Source organism: Onychostruthus taczanowskii, unplaced genomic scaffold (assembly GCF_017590055.1).
Source record: "Onychostruthus taczanowskii isolate IOZ18803 unplaced genomic scaffold, ASM1759005v1 scaffold5, whole genome shotgun sequence".
NCBI classification, from domain to species: domain Eukaryota; kingdom Metazoa; phylum Chordata; class Aves; order Passeriformes; family Passeridae; genus Onychostruthus; species Onychostruthus taczanowskii.
Genome location: NW_024502568.1, coordinates 15,119,114 through 15,136,887, shown reverse-complemented (window position 1 = coordinate 15,136,887; position 17,774 = coordinate 15,119,114). Strand labels below are relative to the sequence as shown.

General features: G+C 41.1%; 1 protein-coding gene across 7 annotated transcripts in view; it reads right to left on the bottom strand.

Moving 5' to 3' along the window:
• The window catches only part of TACC2 (transforming acidic coiled-coil containing protein 2), a 130,179-nt gene that overhangs the window by 100,650 nt on the left and 11,755 nt on the right, over positions 1 to 17,774 (bottom strand). For all 7 annotated transcript variants that reach the window (XM_041415628.1, XM_041415632.1, XM_041415633.1 and 4 more), the window contains 2 exons: positions 14,980 to 15,057; positions 3,421 to 3,578 (listed from right to left, as the gene is read on the bottom strand). In XM_041415628.1, coding sequence (XP_041271562.1) covers positions 3,421 to 3,578; positions 14,980 to 15,012 — 191 coding nt within the window. In that variant the 5' untranslated portion in view covers positions 15,013 to 15,057. The remainder of the gene's footprint in view (positions 1 to 3,420; positions 3,579 to 14,979; positions 15,058 to 17,774) is intronic.

The following is a 17,774-nucleotide window of genomic DNA, read 5'->3' as shown; positions in this document are numbered from 1 at the left end:
CCAACCCAGTCACACTTGTGAGGGAAAAACATCAAGTGCCAAAGCCTCTGGATCCCAGAGGTCACATACGGCTGCCATCCACGCTGATGTAACTCTGAGCCTGAGTGATTTTATTCCCAGGAGCCTGAAATCTGAGCATGAATTTAGAAAGCACCGAGGGGAACAAATGCACAGCCAGCTCTGCAACCACAGCACATGTATAGCTGCCTCCCAAATGTTTCTGTTGTCTTTCCACTGACACATGAGAGATCAGTGCCTACATTTTGAGTTTACGCGTTTGGACACGGTGTGCTGGAGCACTTGAGTTAAGGAATCCTGCATTTTAATCTGTCCCTAAGAGGTACTGAAAGTTAGTGAGGAACATGGAATTCATTTCCATAGTCCCTTCCAAAAACAAAACAAAACAAAGCAAGTGACAGTTTCAGAGACAGAAGGATTCACTTTTTGAACTTTTCAGTGTAAACAAGCACATGAGAAATCCATCATCGCTAAAGGGCTGCGAACAGCAGCCAGACTCCCCCACCCTCCCTGTGCATCTAAGCTTTCAGGAAAAAGTAGGAAGCAGGAATAATGATTTATAGGATCCTCTGGGGAGCCATCCTTCCCTTCTCCCCCACCCCCAGTCACTTTTCACCTCCTTGTTCCATACACAGAATAAAACACAGGCTCTGCAGCATTTTAAGTATGACCAAATGAAATTATTCTAACACAAAAGAGGTAAGCTGTACTGCTGCTGCAGCAAGCAGGGCCAGGTCTCCCACTCCATTCCAGGAGTGGCTCCTGGTCTCCATCTGAGATATCTGGAGTGCCAGCAGGAAGCAGGGCACTGACAGACTGTCCTACAGGATGTGTGGCAGCTCTGTCACCCCACAGTGGCTCTGTGGGTCCCACAGGATCTGTGCTCTGCACTCCGGCTGGGGGAGCAGCCAAGGTCACCCACAAAGAGTGCTGCATCCCCTGAACTGTTTCTGGGTGTGTTAACTTTTAAATTGATGAGTTATCTTTTAAATTGATGCATCTGCTTCTTCCTGAGCCTGCTGGAAGAAGTGCCTCTGGGGTAGGGCTGTCCAGCTGGGGATTCCTCAGGCTGTGCACCAGGAGAAAGGCATGGATACACCTCTCATGGACACCACTGCAAAGCCCGAGGCTTCCTAACTGTCCTGGCCCTTCAGCATTTTTGTTCCATGTAGAAAGTTCACAGATTAATTGCGTGCTAATTACTGATTCTGTGTATTAATCACTGATGACCTTATTTTCAGCACACAGGAGCAGCCAGTAACAGGTAAGAAAAAATTGGGCTGAAACAATTATAAACTTAGAGCCAGAGACGTTTTGAGCTCCAAAAGACAAGCATTTAAAAGCAGCTTGTGAGAATTGGTGGAGGACAGAAGAAATCCACCCAGAGGAAAAGGAAACGTGGTAATTTTCCAGCCAGAGATCCTCCACCCGAGGGTGGCAGGTCACACGCCCTGAAAGCTCTCAGAGTTCACTTCAGGGTGGAAAAGATGCGTTCGAAGCAGCACAGGGGAGCGAGTTAAAAATAAACAGCTGGAATGTGCAACTTCAAAGATTTTCCGTTTATTGTCTTTGTTTCTATTTTGGCAGGATGTAACTTAAAAGACACCCAAAACAGGCATGTGCCAGCTCTGTCAGGAGTAAGGCTAAAGAAAAAGTAATTGCCTGAGCTCCCGCCCATCTAGTAAATTTCCTGAAACAAGAATCCTATGAATCCTTTCAAGCTGACTCATCCGTGTAACATTCATCTCCCACGAGTCAGAATTTTGCATGCTGCAGTGCAAAGCTGTTTTAGCCAGCTTGAATATAAATCTAAGTGTTCTAGGTACTCGCATTTGGAAAAGGAACCCCTACAGAACTGCCCTTCTGCCATTTTTGAACATTTTAAAAACTGCAAATTGGTTACAGAATAGGATAAAGTTACTATGCTAATGTTAAAAAACAAACAAACAAACAAGGCAAGACTGCACTTGCTGCAGGCAAGCCACAAATATTCCAAGCCCAAGGTAAGAGTCTCCACTCTTGCAGAATCCATGTGGATTCTGGTACAAATGCTGTCTGATATTGTGAAGTTCCATAAACAACTCCAGTTTGCAGCAATGTTAGCCATGATAGATCTACTGTAAATATCAGCACGTAGCAGTACTCATCATTTCCCCTCTTTTCCCTCCTTTCCATAACCTGCATACTGATTAGAATAGCAGAAAATTACTGTTTTGCTGTCACAAATCAGAATACTTCATTTTTTTAGGCATCTTCCTAGATTATGAAAAAATTGTTTTCTTCAGTAGGACAGCATAGTTACACACAAACAATGCAATGATTATGTACAATACCATCAAGAGGAACTAAAACTAGAGGATACATGTGGTATTTGTTAACTGAAACAACAAACAAACAAACTGCACATTAAAAATCTCACCCTGTTCAATTTTACATCATTATTCCAATATTTGATTTTTTTCCTAGCTACTGGGAATGACATCTATGGCTTCTCTCATTAGAGGCACTCAAAGACAGGAGAAATTAATCCAAGAAAAAGGTGTTTAATGTATAGACCTGGTGCTCAGCAGTAGAGTGATGCTGGATTACAAAAGCCATGCATCTCTAGGAAAGAAGTGCAGCCTTTCATCACTTGAAACTTCATGCCTAAATACCTTTATCACTGTAAATTGACTTAGCAGTCTTAGTCTTGCTCAGACCCCATTATTTTCAGTAGATAATTAAGATGTGCTAGTGGCAGTCAGAAGAAATAGAATTAATAGCAAAAATCCTCCTGTGTAAAACCTACACAGCACAGCCAAACTGTCCCTTCCAGAAAACATAAATCTTTTTTTCATAAAGCCTTTTAGATTATGTCATGTGTCTGAATTTCCCTGAAATCTCCCCAGTGTGCTCAGTGATGATCTTATTTAATACCTAAATTAGGACCTCAACTGCCAGAAACTGTTGCAAATATCAATAATTTTAAAATAGACTGGACTACAATGGAATGGAAGGGAATAGAATAGAATAGAATAGAATAGAATAGAATAGAATAGAATAGAATAGAATATTGGAAGGGACCCACTATGATCCAACTGCCTGAGCACTTCAGGGCTGACCAAAAGTTAAAACAAAGACTCTTCAATGTTGCTCTGTCTCAGATGAGAGTTTATTAGTGCAAGCAAAAAGCATGGAAAGGTTGGGTCAAGGGTTACTGCAACAGCTGGAGCCTGGTTGAAAGTTCTGCACTAAGGCAAGAAAGTCAGTTTGGTGATCAGTGAGCAGTCTGGTGGTGTGAGGTTATTTTGAGGAATGCATCATCATCATCACCATCATCCATCAGGATGACAGATCTCACCCCCAGCTATCAACAGCATCAGGGCTCCAGTGCTTTTCCCAGGAAGAAACTTCATGTCTTACCTTGTAGGTCCTGCAGTCCTGGGGGATGAGCTCTCAGCAGCAAGGGGATCTGAGGTGTCCTGACCTCCAGGCTTTGCTGTGCTCTTTTTCTGAGGGCTCCTTTTTGAATTGTGGCCATTTCCAGGAGGCTGGCCTAATTCTGAATCTTGTGGAGTGTTCTAGAATGAAAAGAGAACAATTTAAATAGCTGCTGCTATTTTGGAGGATACATAAGCCTAAGGAGTTTTGTTTTGCCCACAGACAACCTCTGGTGGATTCCCCTACTTTGATGGAACTTGCAGGTTCTAAAGCCAAGCCATTTTTTTTTCTTAACAGCAGAAAAACAGAGGGAAGTGGATGGGCCAAAAATAAGTACTAGGAAAAGAAGAGGCAGAGAAGAATGCAACAATTGTTCTGAAGCAGCCAGGGTCTTTACTGACCCAAGGAGGGTATCATCTTCTCTTCTTCCAAGCCTGGCAAATGCTTCCATGCTAAGCAAGTTTAAAATGAGAAAGGATGGAAACAGACTATAAACTTGGACACTCATCATATTAGCAGCATATTTGGAGTTAAGTTAAAGCCAATGGCACTTGAATCCAAGTCCAGATTCCTTCCCTCCCACTTCAACAAAGCTCAGAATGCCTCTGAATTGAAACAGAGGGCTTGATTCTTCACCAGGCTGCCCTTCTCTGATAACAGTGACAGGAAATGCTGTAGTTTCTCTAGTGACAGCTAGAAATGCTATTCCACAACTGTGGCTATGCTGCATCACCTCTTCTCAAAAGGAAATAATTACCAGGGATCTCCATCCATGGAGATATGCCTTACATGAGTGGAATTGTTTTTGTTTTGTTTTGCTTTTATTGGAAATTATTGGTTTTGCAGAAGGGAGAAAGAGAGTCCTGAGCAAGCACCAGGGTTACATCAGGTAGTGAGTGGCACCTTCCCACTGAATTTTTTCTGGAGGAAGTATCTTTAGAACACGAAGAAGAACTGGCAAAATCTATCCTGAACAGTAGCTGAGGATGTTCTTTGAGCACAGCAAAAGAACTGGAGTAATGGAGAGAAACAATCAATGGAAAGCAAAAAAGTCTGAATGAAGGCATTTTTCAAATCCTCTGGCACACCAAGCAATAGTTAAAAAGAAGGAAAGCTGCTTCACCCAATCACCCTTAACATAAAGTCACTGTGGTTTAACATAAAGTCACTGTCGTTTTAATTCTTAATTCTAGTTGTGAGAAGCCTAAGGCACACTTAACCTAAAGACATATAAGTGTATTTACTGGTGGCAGAGCCACTGCAGGGTAACACCACGGATTAAAAGCACAGTACACAATTCCAACTCATCTCTTGGGGTTATTTTTGCACTCATTTTAATGTTTATTTTGTTCTAGCAGTAGTCAATAAATTGCAGAGAGCTGTTGTTGGGAGAATTACCCTGCTCTGTGTGAACACGGTGTGCTCCCACACAGCCAGAAGCTGCTGGAGCTCAGAGCCAGGAATGAGACACCCAGTGGACAAGCAAAGCCCGTGTAATGAGCAACTGAAAAGGTCAGGGCACACTGAAAATACAAAAAGACTTCCTTTGTACTTAAGACAAATTTGATTAACTCTCATATCCTCTGCCTTTCCCTGGAGGAGCCCCTTTACTGCAGCTTTGCTCTCCTTTATCTCACCACGTTCCTCTGGGAGATACCAAGGGCTCTTGGTTTCATGATCATGAAGCACTTACCCAGCATGTGCTGACATCTGGCATTTAGAATATTTATCTCAGTATATATGTTGGCTGCAAACCCAGAGTATATGACAAAAAATAAAATACTGGAACATCAAGAATTATACAAGGAAATTTGTTTCCTTCAGCTAGGGTGGAAAAAAAATAGAGCTGAGTGAGATTAAAAAAGGGCTCTGTTCTGATTTTGGTGCAGAGTTTTGGGCAGCTTTGCTTTTCTTTGCATGAGAAATCTGCATGGAGAGTTTACTTCAGTATGCAGAGAGAAAAAAAAAAAAAACTATGAAAGAATGTGTTATTAAATGAATTACCAGGAAAAACCCCCAGTCAGTGGTGGGGGTAAATTCCCACCAAGCCAGGAGAGGCAGCCACCATGCCATGCTCTTACTCAGTCCCTGGATCATGTCTCATCTTGAGAGGCACAGGTGGGTCAAATGCAGAGCTGGGCCACAAACAAATGCCTCACAGTAGCAGCCAAATTAAAAAATCATTTTCAGGCCCCTTGCAGACAGAAATGACCTCCTTTACTGTCCCAGCAGGGCAGGCAGGGTCAGGAGAACCACACAGAGAACCCCAAGAAATGAGTCCAATTTATTAAATTGTCCAGATGCCTCGAGCAGTTGGCAATAATTAGTGAGAACTAATTATTCATTTTTTCCTCCTTTCTACTACTGCCACCTCAAATTTTCTCCAGCTGCTTCAGGTGCCAGGCAGGAGGAACACCTCACATCTCTCCTGAGATGAAGAGCTGCTCGTTGTGTCTCCTTCTCCTAAAGCCAAATGTTCCAAAGCAGAAAAATGCACAGCAGTTAAGTCATAAACTAATTTACATGGTGCAGTCTTAGTAGCCACACATGGCTTCTCAGCAGCCTCTCCTTCACAGGATCAGCCACTTAGCCCCAAAGGCTCTTTAGGTTACAGGCCTGCTCTGCTGACCTGCTTCTGCAGCCACAGCATGTGGGGATGCACACAAATCTCTAAAGGAAAACGCCCTGAGAGCCAGGGCCCTTTGGATTGTCACCCAGAGTCACAAATCCCAGGAGCCAGGGGATCACCAGGAGCTGATCAGCCTCACGGGCTCGGGGGTGGCACAGAAGGAAACTCCTCACCAGCACAGACACAACAGCTCCCTGCTTAAAGAGCCCTACAAATCTGATAAAACCAACAAGCAGCTGTTGGAGGAAATTTTGAAACCTTAGTATGTGGCCAGGATAATTTGTCATTCACCCCCTGAGTCACAGAACACTCTGGGGCAGAATAATTTGGTAGAAGTTTGCTGTGAACTGCAGAATATGAACATTGATGTGCCTGCTGTACCTGAACACCCCATCTCATTAAAATTAGGATGCTTCCATATTAGACACAGAGAAGGACCCATGTCCCAGTGATTTTATCAGCTGTTGCACCAAAATTTGGACTTCATATCCAAACAAAAACGCTGGGAGGGGCAGATTCAGCAGAAGAGGGAAAGATCACAACAAACCACGTCAGTTACGTGCACACTTTTGAAGAATAAATTTAACATTTTCCATAGATTGTTTGAGGTCAGGGGCCTGGGGAGTTTTTTATTAGGTTGATTGGTTTTGGCCTTTTTTGTTTGGTTGGTTTTTTTGTTTTGTTTTTAAATAGCTTTGTGCTTTTAGGGAACGAATGTTTAAGAAGTTATAGTTCATCTCCAAGTGATCCCCTAGGTGACTGGCTTTGGCCACAGAAAAATCTGACTCTTGTTCTTGCAGCTCATTACCAAATTTAACACGTATTAAACCAATCTTAGCAGCACAGGCTCTGTTGGAGCAGAGGAGTTTGAACTGTGGACACTCTTTATTTCTTTCTTTCCAAGCTGTTGGATGTTTGAGTGATCAAAAAGCTGCTCTAATACCTAGTAAGGTAAAAGCACACACATATGTTCAAAAGAAACTCAAAAGAGTATTTTAGCAATAATCTAAAATAAATCTTAATGGAGATATTTACGTGTAAAAAACTAATATGCTAAGATATAGAAAATCTTTATATTTTGGTTTTCTGCATTTAATGTATTCAAGTAATCATCACAAAAGAACATGCTTTGTGAATCTAAGGCAGACAGCAGAAAAACATAATTCATTTTTTTGATTAAATTTTTAAAATTTAAGCTAGTTATGCAAATCAGGTGCTGAACTAGCTTTGCAAAGCAAGGTTTTTAAATTTTTAATTAACATGTGTGAAAACAATTATAAAGACTGTGTTTTGTTCACAAGTACCATCAGAAAGCTGCAGCTAAATAAATTACTTTTGAGTTTCAATACATGCAGCCTCTGAAGTGATTGGCTACAGAAGCTTGCAGCTAAATTTGTTCTATATTTGTTTCAAGTGTAGCATACTCCTATGTGAAAAGGATTCTCATCATAAAGAGTTAGTTAACTGGAAGACTTAAATAATTATAATAAAAACCAGAACACAGAGGTTCTCAGCATTTTTAAGTCTAGGCTAATTAAAAAAACCCAACAACAAACCAACCAGCTTTGTCACAGAGAGCATACAAACAGGAGGAAAATTAAACAGCTTATAATTGTTTCCCCTTTAAGGCAGCACAATATTTAAATGAATACAACAGATTCTCCTGAAATATCCAAAGTAATTTCCATTCAACCCTTCCAGAAGCACTGGAGTCTGCAAGAACACAAAGTAAATCTACAGGATCACTTTATATTTCCAATGACTTTGAACAGGATGCTAAAAAATAAAATAAAAAATAAAAAGGAAGAGAACTCCATTGACATTGCAGCCAAAAGGATTATGCTGCACTGGAGTTATCACAGCAGAAAGAATTGCCTTTAATGCTGCCTGGGAGCCTGTGGAGAGCCTGGCTCCCAAACCCAGAGCACAGCAGCACCAGGCACAGCCTCGTGTTCACAGCCCAGAGCCGGAGCATCCCAGCCCAGCAGCACTCCCAGAGCACAGCCCAGCCCTGCTCCCAGCACTGGCATTCCCAGCCAGCCCCCCAGAAAGGTGAACTTGGCCTGACTCCCCTTGCTCCTTTCTCTCACTAAAAGCTGCCTCCTCTTCCCCCTGCCCCATTCCCCCATGGAGCACATCCTTTTCCAGCAGCTGCTGGAACCTGCCGGAGCTCTGAGTAGCTCACAGGGATCTTTGAGGGGTTACATTAACTTTCCATTCCCAACAACTCCCTCTGGTTTCGTGGAGGGGAAGCTGGAGCAAGGCTTTACAAATCTCAATCAATAAACCAGAAATTGCCTTTCCTTTTCCTCCATGTCTTCCATTACAAGTTGGAGGAGGGAGGTGTTTGAATTTATTTTTTTTTTTTAAAGTCTGCTGCTAGAGGTTGTTCACATGGTTGGGAAATCAGGCTTTTTAAATGGCTCTTGAAATTTTTGAAGACTGAAAAGCTTTTTTTGAAACCACCCTTTCACTCTTCTGGCTTTTGTTGTTCTGCAGGAACAGTAGCCAAGTTCAAATTTTAAAACTGTAAGTTAGAGTTTAAAACTTCATGTCTTTGGAGAATCACTGTCTCTCCCTTGTTTGGAGAAGTGGTACCAAAATAAATAAGTAGATAATGAGTGGATATTGCTTTAACAGCTGGAACTTTGCATTAAAATCATTGAACACTGGTCAGCAAAACCAGTGAGCCATCACAGATGAGTAACAAATTACTGCCTAATACACTGAGCCAAGCTTGAGCTCCATGTGACACTTTAGATGTGAAGAATTACACTTAAACTCAGTTTTATCACCTTTCAAGGAAGCTAAATGTGATTTTAGCAAACAACTTGGTGCATTGCTGCCCCTTTTGGAGAGTGGCTGGGGCGCAGCAGTTTGCAGGGGATGCCTCTCATGACCTCTTCTTGCTTTTCTTCCCAAACTTTGTGACTGCTCCATCAGTTGGATGTAATTATGACATGATCAGATAGGAAGAGCAGACTCCATCCTTGAGGGAGTCTCTGTATAGAATTTTGCAATTACAGTAGATTTTTTTTCTTTAATCAGTAATGGTGTAATTTGCTGTTGCTTCTGGCGTGGTTTATTTGTCTCTCACGGGAGGAGAGTTTTAAGTTCATACCTATTCTAATTAAAACCCTCAAAGGGGCAGGAATGCAAAAACTGGCATTCGCTTCTCATTTTAATTTCATTTGCTTCTCACAAATACAAGGAGCAAAGTAAATTGTGATATGGTAACAATGGTATTTGAAAAATTCTTACAGCTTTTGATTGTAAGTACCCATGACCTTCTCTTAGAGATAAAGGGCTGCTTTTCCTCCTGAGAAACACCTACTGAAATGACTCTGGCTGTGAACACAAAAATAAACACTGGTGTGTGTAGGAGTGTGTGTATGTATACTTATGTATTCATAGTCACCATCTTATCCTTGATTTAGCTTTTTTCCCCAGAACACACAGCCTCAGCAGGGACAATTCAAACCTTCAGGCTTCAGTGCTTGTGTTTATGACTCTTCTGGTTCACTGAGGGCACCAAATTGTTTATCTTTAGATTCTTGTAATGTCAACATGGGTGTCTTCTCAACCACCTGAGAAGCCTGGCTGTGTTGGAGGCACATGCAGGGAGTCAATGAAGCATGGCTGTGTAACTCCCTCTTGGCTCTCCTTCGCCTTTCCCTCTGCCTAATGTCATCTGTGGTCAGCAAGCAAAGGCAAATTCAGAGTTAGCTTTGTATCTTCACTAGTCTGGCTGCAGTTGTTTTCCTTTGTCCCCTTCCTCATGTTTGGTGAGTGCCTGGATTATTTTCTTTAGGATGGCAGGTGTATGAGATACAGCAGGGGAGAGAGAGAATAAAGTTGATCAACTTGGGAAGAAAATCTTCATCCTCTAACTTGCAATTTTCAGTCAGTATAGTTTTAACTAAAGCAGCTTTCTGCTGAGTGGTCCTTAGCAGCCTGGCAATAAATGACTTGAGAAGATGCTGCTGGATTCAAATGAAGCACTATAGAAAAATAATTTTCAAGTTGAGTCCCAAAGTCTGTTGTGCTTCCCAGCCAACAGTGTTTGCCTGCCTAGTCATTTCAGAGCTGTGGAAAATGCAGGTCCAACATTTTCACACTATTTTTCAAATGGAGAAATGTAGTTAATAATTACAGAGGAACTTTATAAATATAATGTAGTTTTCCTTTTCATCTCTACCCATAAATTCATGTCCCATGAGAAATGATGATGGCTTTACAGTTGTGAAGGAAGCTTTAACCATTAATTCAGAAGAGAAGGACCAGTCTCCCAACTTCCTTTTCACTATACTTTCAAATTAAGGACTCTGCCACAACTTTGAATCTTCTTCTTTCATCCCCTCTCCTTCACTCACAGGAAAGATGTAAATAATAATGTGAATAATAATTATTCATTGCAGTGAGAAGCGTCCCAGAATTTGATGCATTTGCATAAAAGGACATATATTTCTCTGAAAACATGGAATGTTCTTTTTGAGTAAACTCAAAGAAATACTTGACATTATTCACCATGGAATATTGGACCAGCAGCAATTACCACTGGAAGTAAGAGTTAATTAATTAAAGTGGTGGCTGGAGGTCTGTCAGGAGGTCTATGTAAGCATCAGGAACAGACTGTAGCCAACTGACAGCAACATCCTGACATGCACTGGATGAAATGGAAGGAAAAATGAAAGAGAATCATAATTCAGGGAGTAAAAGTTGTGAATCTCCGTGGACACAACAAACCCAGGGAAGAGCCCCCATAGGGTAACAGAGGATCACATTAAAATGCTCCAGGCAAAATTTCTGTGCAGAAAATTGGGAATGAGTTTTGTTCCCAGCTGACCATGAACAATGGAATGTATACAGATGTTACTGCACTATTGAAAAAGTATGTAAACAGCCAGAGTGAGCCCCAGAGCTCAGAGGGGTTTGCCCAGTTCCCATCTCTGGGACTGGAGGCTGAATGCTGGGACAGAGCTGCTGCTGAGCCCAGCATCCTCTGCTGATCCCTGCAGCACCAGGGTCTGAAGGGAGATTAATTATCACAGCAATTAACCAGAGCCACCAGTTCAGAGAGACTGAAATCAGCTGAAAGATGGGAAAAGTAATAATGCAGAACATTAGCTGCAGGATGCTCAGCAGTCAGATTTGTTCCTAGGAAATAAGTGGAGAAATCTGAGCAGGATCACAGCAGGACAACTCTAGACAGCTCCAAACTCCAGAGAAGTTGTGGCCCCTCTGGCAAGTGCTGCCTGTCTTACACATTTCACAGCAGAAAACAGGAACAAAAAGATAACCACACATTAAAGTTTATGTTTAAAGAGAAATGAACAATAACAGGGATGTGGAATAACCAGCTTTGTTTGCTTTTTTGCTTATTTCAGAAAACCAAGAGGAAGAAAGGATGAAGCAAAATATGTAGAAATAACTTATGTCTAACTGACTTTGAAATTCCCTCTTCAACTCTGGGGCAGAAGATGCATTACTAGAACTTCAATTCAGCAGCAGTTTTCACCTTCAAAGAGCATTAAAATTACTTGGTAACTTTTACTTTTCTGTAGTCGTGAGAAAGGCTGTGGAATATGACAGTTCTCCTCTTCAGAACTCTGAATGGCAAGAATTAAAACCCTGAGTTAAAAGTATTCCGTATTAGAAAATCCAGCCTATTCAAGTTTTATGAAATTTTATGCTCATGTCTCCAGTTATACAGAACTCTTTCTTTTTTTAACATCCTCCACCCACCTCTTTAAAATGAGAGCAAAGATGCCCTGGTAATGGCATCATTCTAGTAAAAACAAAGGTAAAATACAGTCAGGGAAGTCAACAATAATCCTGTAACGTGCAGTCACTTTGGGAGCTGTCCCTGAGCTCTCTGCACAAGCCCTGGAGCAGCATGGATGAGGCTGAGGCACATCTGGGATCACTCTGCATCCCACAGACCATGTGCCTGACTGTGTCTGACACTTTAGGGAGCAGATTTGTTGGTCCTGCTCAGCTTGGTCTCATTTCCAAGCGTGGCTTTATGGACCTGAGTCCAGACTATCCAGAGGTGCGGGGCTGAGGAAGTGCAGCTACATCAGCCTCTGTAAAAGTTCATTAAGGCCATGTGGATGTTTTTTTGACATCTGGCTGTCCAGAAAAGTCAAGGAAAAGAAGACAATATCATTCCTCTGTGCCACCCAGCTCTTTTGGGTGGATTAAGAAAGATCTGTTTAATGGGCAGCACAACAGCTGAGACCTTCTGCAGTTCCCTAAACTGCAGCACTTCCCACAGCTTCCCATTAAAGAACACCTCCATTATTTCACCTGCATTTGGCCTGCTAAAGGCTGGATCTCAAGCATCAAACTGGGTCAAAGTATCAGTTCTTCCAGAATGGTTCTTTTTCCATTTAAAGACCTTTCTCTTCATGTGGAGTTTCAGTATTCAAGGAAAATGCATCATAAAACCATCTTCTATTTAATTCAGCATAAGCCCAACAAGCTGTGCCACTGCAATAGGGCAGGGCACAATCCTAAAATCTCACAGCAGTGTGGATTTTGTGTGCTTTACAGCAAAACAGAACATGGTTAGTATCAGTATATGTGAAATCACTGTGTTATATATACTGCTGGCCCCAGCCTTGTTTTATCCAAGCATTTTCTTTGTTCATTGCCACTAAATTTAGATGAAATTCTCCTAAGAACCTGGTCTCTACAAGGCATATTGGGTATTTACTTTTTCTCCAAGTGTCTACTACAATCTTCCTAGTAGCACATTTATTCCACAGATCTTCCCACTCATTAAATGAGTTCTAAACTTAGCACAGGCTCTCCCAGCTTTAATGCAAGCCATGTGTGAGGTTTCCAAATGACTCACTGAGAGCATGAACCGTGCAGGGGTGTTCTCTGATAAACACATAAATAAAAACAGCTCAGACCAACTGGTTCTGAGCATAAGGACAACCCCATCTGAGCTATTTCAGTGGTGTTAGGGTTGGAAGGAAAGGCAGCCAGCAAAGGGGGTCAAGTACAGGCTGCTTCTCTAAAGCATTGATTGCTACTAAAGACAAAAAGTTAAAAGAAACCAGATTTTTTTTTCTTTTACAACTTGCTGAAAACTTAAATGTATCTGCCTTGCAAATGTGCAGTCAGTGTCCCAAAACCCAAAAGCCAGAAGCAGATGCAGAAGAAAAGGAGCAGTCAAGGCTGGTGCTAACATTTTGAATGCAAACCATGCAAAGCAGTTCATCATCCACTACCTGCTGTGCTCCTTGGCTTGGTGGTATAAGGATGGCTTTACTGACACTGGGGAATTCCTGACTGAAAATCAAAATATTTCAGTTTTGTTGCTACTTGTTGTTATCTCTCTGTTCATAGTGTTTTTAAAAATAATTAGGATTCTTAGCATATTTTGTTTTGCTTCGGAGGGGGTTGGGGTGTCTTCTGTTTTGGTTTTTACAGTCTGAAAAGGAGACCAGAAACTTCCTTTCCTTTTAGAAGAGTTTTTTGTTTTTTTTTTTCCTACATTTCTTGATAAATTCAGTCATTTTTAAGTAAAGTCTTCTCAGCCTCAAGATGACTTCTGAACAAATATATGTGACTTCCAAAAGTTTCCTGAGTGCAAGTTGTACACTATGGAGAAGAAATTCTCATTACTTAGTTATAGAAATTAAGATATTCCCCTCTTCCCAAACCTTGAGAAAAGCTGGGACCGAATCTTGGGCTAACAATAAAACTTGCTAAGAATCACCATGAGGTATGGAAGATTTTTCTTCTAAAAATTATTTATGAAAAAATCTGTGATAGTTGTAATACTGATTGCCTTGAGAGGCTCCACTTGGCAATGCAGAAGGTGCAGCAGACCTGCTGGTACCTGAAGTGGAAGCAAAATGAATCCTAATGCATTTTAGCAGTTACCACAACATATGGAGGAGGAGAGGATAAAATATATACTGGCATTCGAATTGTTGAAATTAATGAATTACAACTTTTATTCAAACTTGTATCAGCATAGTAACTTCTAATGTAACTGTACACCAGTAGCCAGAGCATTTCACTGCCTTCCCTTTGAAAATCTAAAAATAAACCCCCAAACACCACCATGCATTAACAGCACACCCTGGGAACACGGGTGCAAAGTCCTGGATGGGGACACAGACAGTGCAAGGTCATTTCTGAGCGAGGAGGAGCTGCTGTGTGCCGGGGCTCTGAGGCCACCACAGGCACTGCCCAGCCCCCAGGGCCTTTCCCCACCCTGCCCATGGCCCAGGACCCCATTTCAGCCTCCCCAGGGGTGTCATCCCCTGGGATGCCGTGGAGCACTGTCCTGACCCTGACTGCCACCCTGGGCCCTTCCCTCTGCTCAGGGATGTGCCTGGAGCTGCCCAGCTGCCCGTGGCTGCCCTGCTCCCAGGCTGGGGTGCTGGGATGAGCCAGCCCTGCTAACAGAATTAGTTTTCCTTTATTAGCACCTACATCCCATAAAAACAATGTCAGTTTGCTGGTAATCAGGTGGCAATTAGATCACAGAAGCGGAGAAGAGATACAGTGGTCATTTGTGGGTTCATGACTCCAGTTGTGAATCCCAGTCCTGAATCTGATGTTGATTTTTGAGGGTAAAAGCTTCCTTAAATGTGAAGTAGGGAGGCAATATAAGAAAATATTTGCTGTGATTATTTTCCCAGTAGTAACTCCTAAATGTCAGTAACTACTGCACTGCCCGAACCATGCTCTGATGCTTTGGAGCACTGTCATTGCCAAAGGAAAAAAAAACCACACCAAGTTGCTTTCAATTACCATTAATGACACTTAAATGTGAGTGTAATGGGGAGCAGAAGATAAATATGGGGTAAGTGGCCCCTGGAAGCAGTTTCTGAAATGTTTTCTCTAGGCTAGTAGGGGAGGAAAAACAATTGCCCTGTCACACTCACCTCATTCTCTGCACTGCTGTTCTCATTGCCCATCTCAGCTCTGATGTCCAGGATCACACAGCAGTGAAAGAAAGATCACTGGAAGAAAAGAAAAAACTCTTAATGTGCTGTTAAAAAAAACCAACCAACCAACCAACCAACCAACCAACCAACCAAAACCAACAAAAAAAAACCCAACGAAAAACCAAAATAAAACAAAAAAAAACCCTGGAAATTTTGAAGAGCTGTCATCTCAGCCACCCAGCCAGCTGCTCCTTCTGACATTCAATCTTAAAATGATTCTAAGTCATAAATTGGGGGAAAAGATCTCTTAATGCTTTTATTTCCTCATGTCTCTCTGCTGTCTTGTGGAAATTTAGTCCTTGAAATTCAGCAATGTTACTCTGTTTCTGGATTATCCCATGACACTTGAACATGCCAAAGAAAGATATTTTCCTTGCCAAAGTCACTTTGGACAGACAGCCCACAGGAAAACCTTACTGTTTTAACTGTATTAAAACCATTTTTATTACTTGAAATTCCTGGACCGAGCTGCCTGCTCACGTTGTCAGAACCATGGTGTTAAACCTGACAGTTCAACAAACAATTTTCAATCAAAGCACTCAGAGAAAGAGTAAATGGACTTTTTTTCGCCTGATCACTGGCATAGTTCCCTGCTTTTCTTAGGCATTATTCTGTTATAATGTTTTGTTCTAAACACCTCCTTTAGATTTAAAAGGATCTGCCTACCATAATTACTATTGGTTTTGTACTAGTTCAGTTCTAATTATTTAATTTTAAAAAAAATTTCTGAGCAGTTCTAGAATTGTCTCCCCAGGCATCGTTGATTTCCATATTTTTTTTGAAAAGGATACTCAATAGTAAAAATCCACACCAGAGATTCACTTATAGACATTCTTGTCCTAGACATTTTATCTGGGGGCTCATGCATTGAAATTCATTGTATTTATTGTATTACTGAATAGGTGAAAATTACACATTATTACAGTCTCTTTGGTTGTTTTTTTTTCTAAAGAATTTGGGATTGCTCTGCAGTGTGTGTCAAGAAAAACTCCATTAAAGTTAGGCTGTAAAAGGGAAATTGCTCTTTGAATGCCAAGGAAACCAAATTTTTAAGGAACGTTGTTACTTATTGCTACAGTACATTTTTTAAAGCTTGAAATATTATTTTTCTTCACAAGAGGCTTGGGGAGAGAGAAGTTTGGTGCTGTGCTCTTAAGCTCTGTTCTGTTTGAACTTGATTGTCTTCAGGGGATACAGCAGTGCTTGAACTTGCTCCTGTTGAAATCACTGGGGCCAGGATTGCACTTTCAGTGATTAATTAGCAACGTGAGGTTTTATCTGCTGAGATTGCTGCCAAATCCTCTCCTGTTTTAAACAGTTTTAGAACTGTTTAAAACAGTTCTGAGCTATGCTGAAGACTGGGTATAACATTCTCAAAATCACTGTTCCCCCGGTATGAAGTACTCCATCATGGAGTAATGTACACACAAATCTTCCCAGGCTCAGCTCAGTGAAATCCTCCAAGACAACACATTAAGATTATCATATTTTAAGTGTGTATTGATATAATAAAACATTCTCACACTGTCAGAGCTGCTGACTAAGGTTTAAATGCACAGGAGGGAAAGAATAACTCCGCTCTAGCCATGTGCTTCCCTCAACAGCCAGCACAATTCTTGAAGAGGGAATATTGTGGCATTTCTGTTCCCCTGATCTGCTGAGCTTTTCTCTTCCCAGATCTTTTTCTGTCCCTAGAGACATCATGTGAAAACACCTGAAAATTCAGAGCTCTCTAAATTGTCCCCTCACGAGCACTTGCAGTAATAACATAAACCGGGGAATGAATGAAACTCTCCCAAATCCCCATGGAATTCTTTAGTTAATTGGGGTGGGGTCTTGTATATCAATTGTGCAAAATGCAGATTTTTGCTTAACAATTTCTTCAATAGATTAGCCAATGTATGTCATAATGTTGTCCTATTTATTTTAGAGTAAACTCACTCCAGTGCATAACAGACTGTCAATATTTCTGCACCAGCTCAGCCATACTGCCTGTTAAGGACAGCAGCTGCTAATAGAGGCCGGAGTTCTAATACTGAGTTGAAAGATAACAATACTTTTTTTACAGTTTTAAAATTAAAATGCACAGGAATCAAAGTAGAAAATGACAAGAGCACAGCAGAAGTGCCAGCTGTCAAAAATCTCCACTAACACATCGTATCATATTGTCTACCCACTCTTTTCTTTCCCTAGAGCATGAAATTTCATAATTTTCACACAATTCTCACATTACCATCTGCTTAATAATGAAGATAAATATCATAAATAGGAAATAAAGACATTACAGATTCTCCAATAATGAAACAAGAAATAACAATATTAAAGTGTGAATTACATTGCAGAGTGCTAAGATCATTTTTTTGATTACAGTGTTACTGTAATCCATTTTACATACATTATTTCTAAATCATTCAATGCACAAGCATTACTTAGGTTGCAAACTAAAAGTGCTTTATCATATGTATAGACTTTCAAATAAACATTACAAACATGCTAAAAATCCATCCATTAAATAAACATAGCTTAACCAAAAGATAATATTCATCATCTTTCTATAGTATCTTTCCCAATTTACATGTCATTATTGAAATAATTTGAACACTACATATCTCAGAAACAGCTCAGTGGTACCAAATTGGTCTGTTCAGCCTGCAGAGACTTTTGAGCAGAACAAGTCAAAAGTCATTATCTGACATGGCTTTTTGAGCTGAACTGCTCCACTGAAAGCAAAC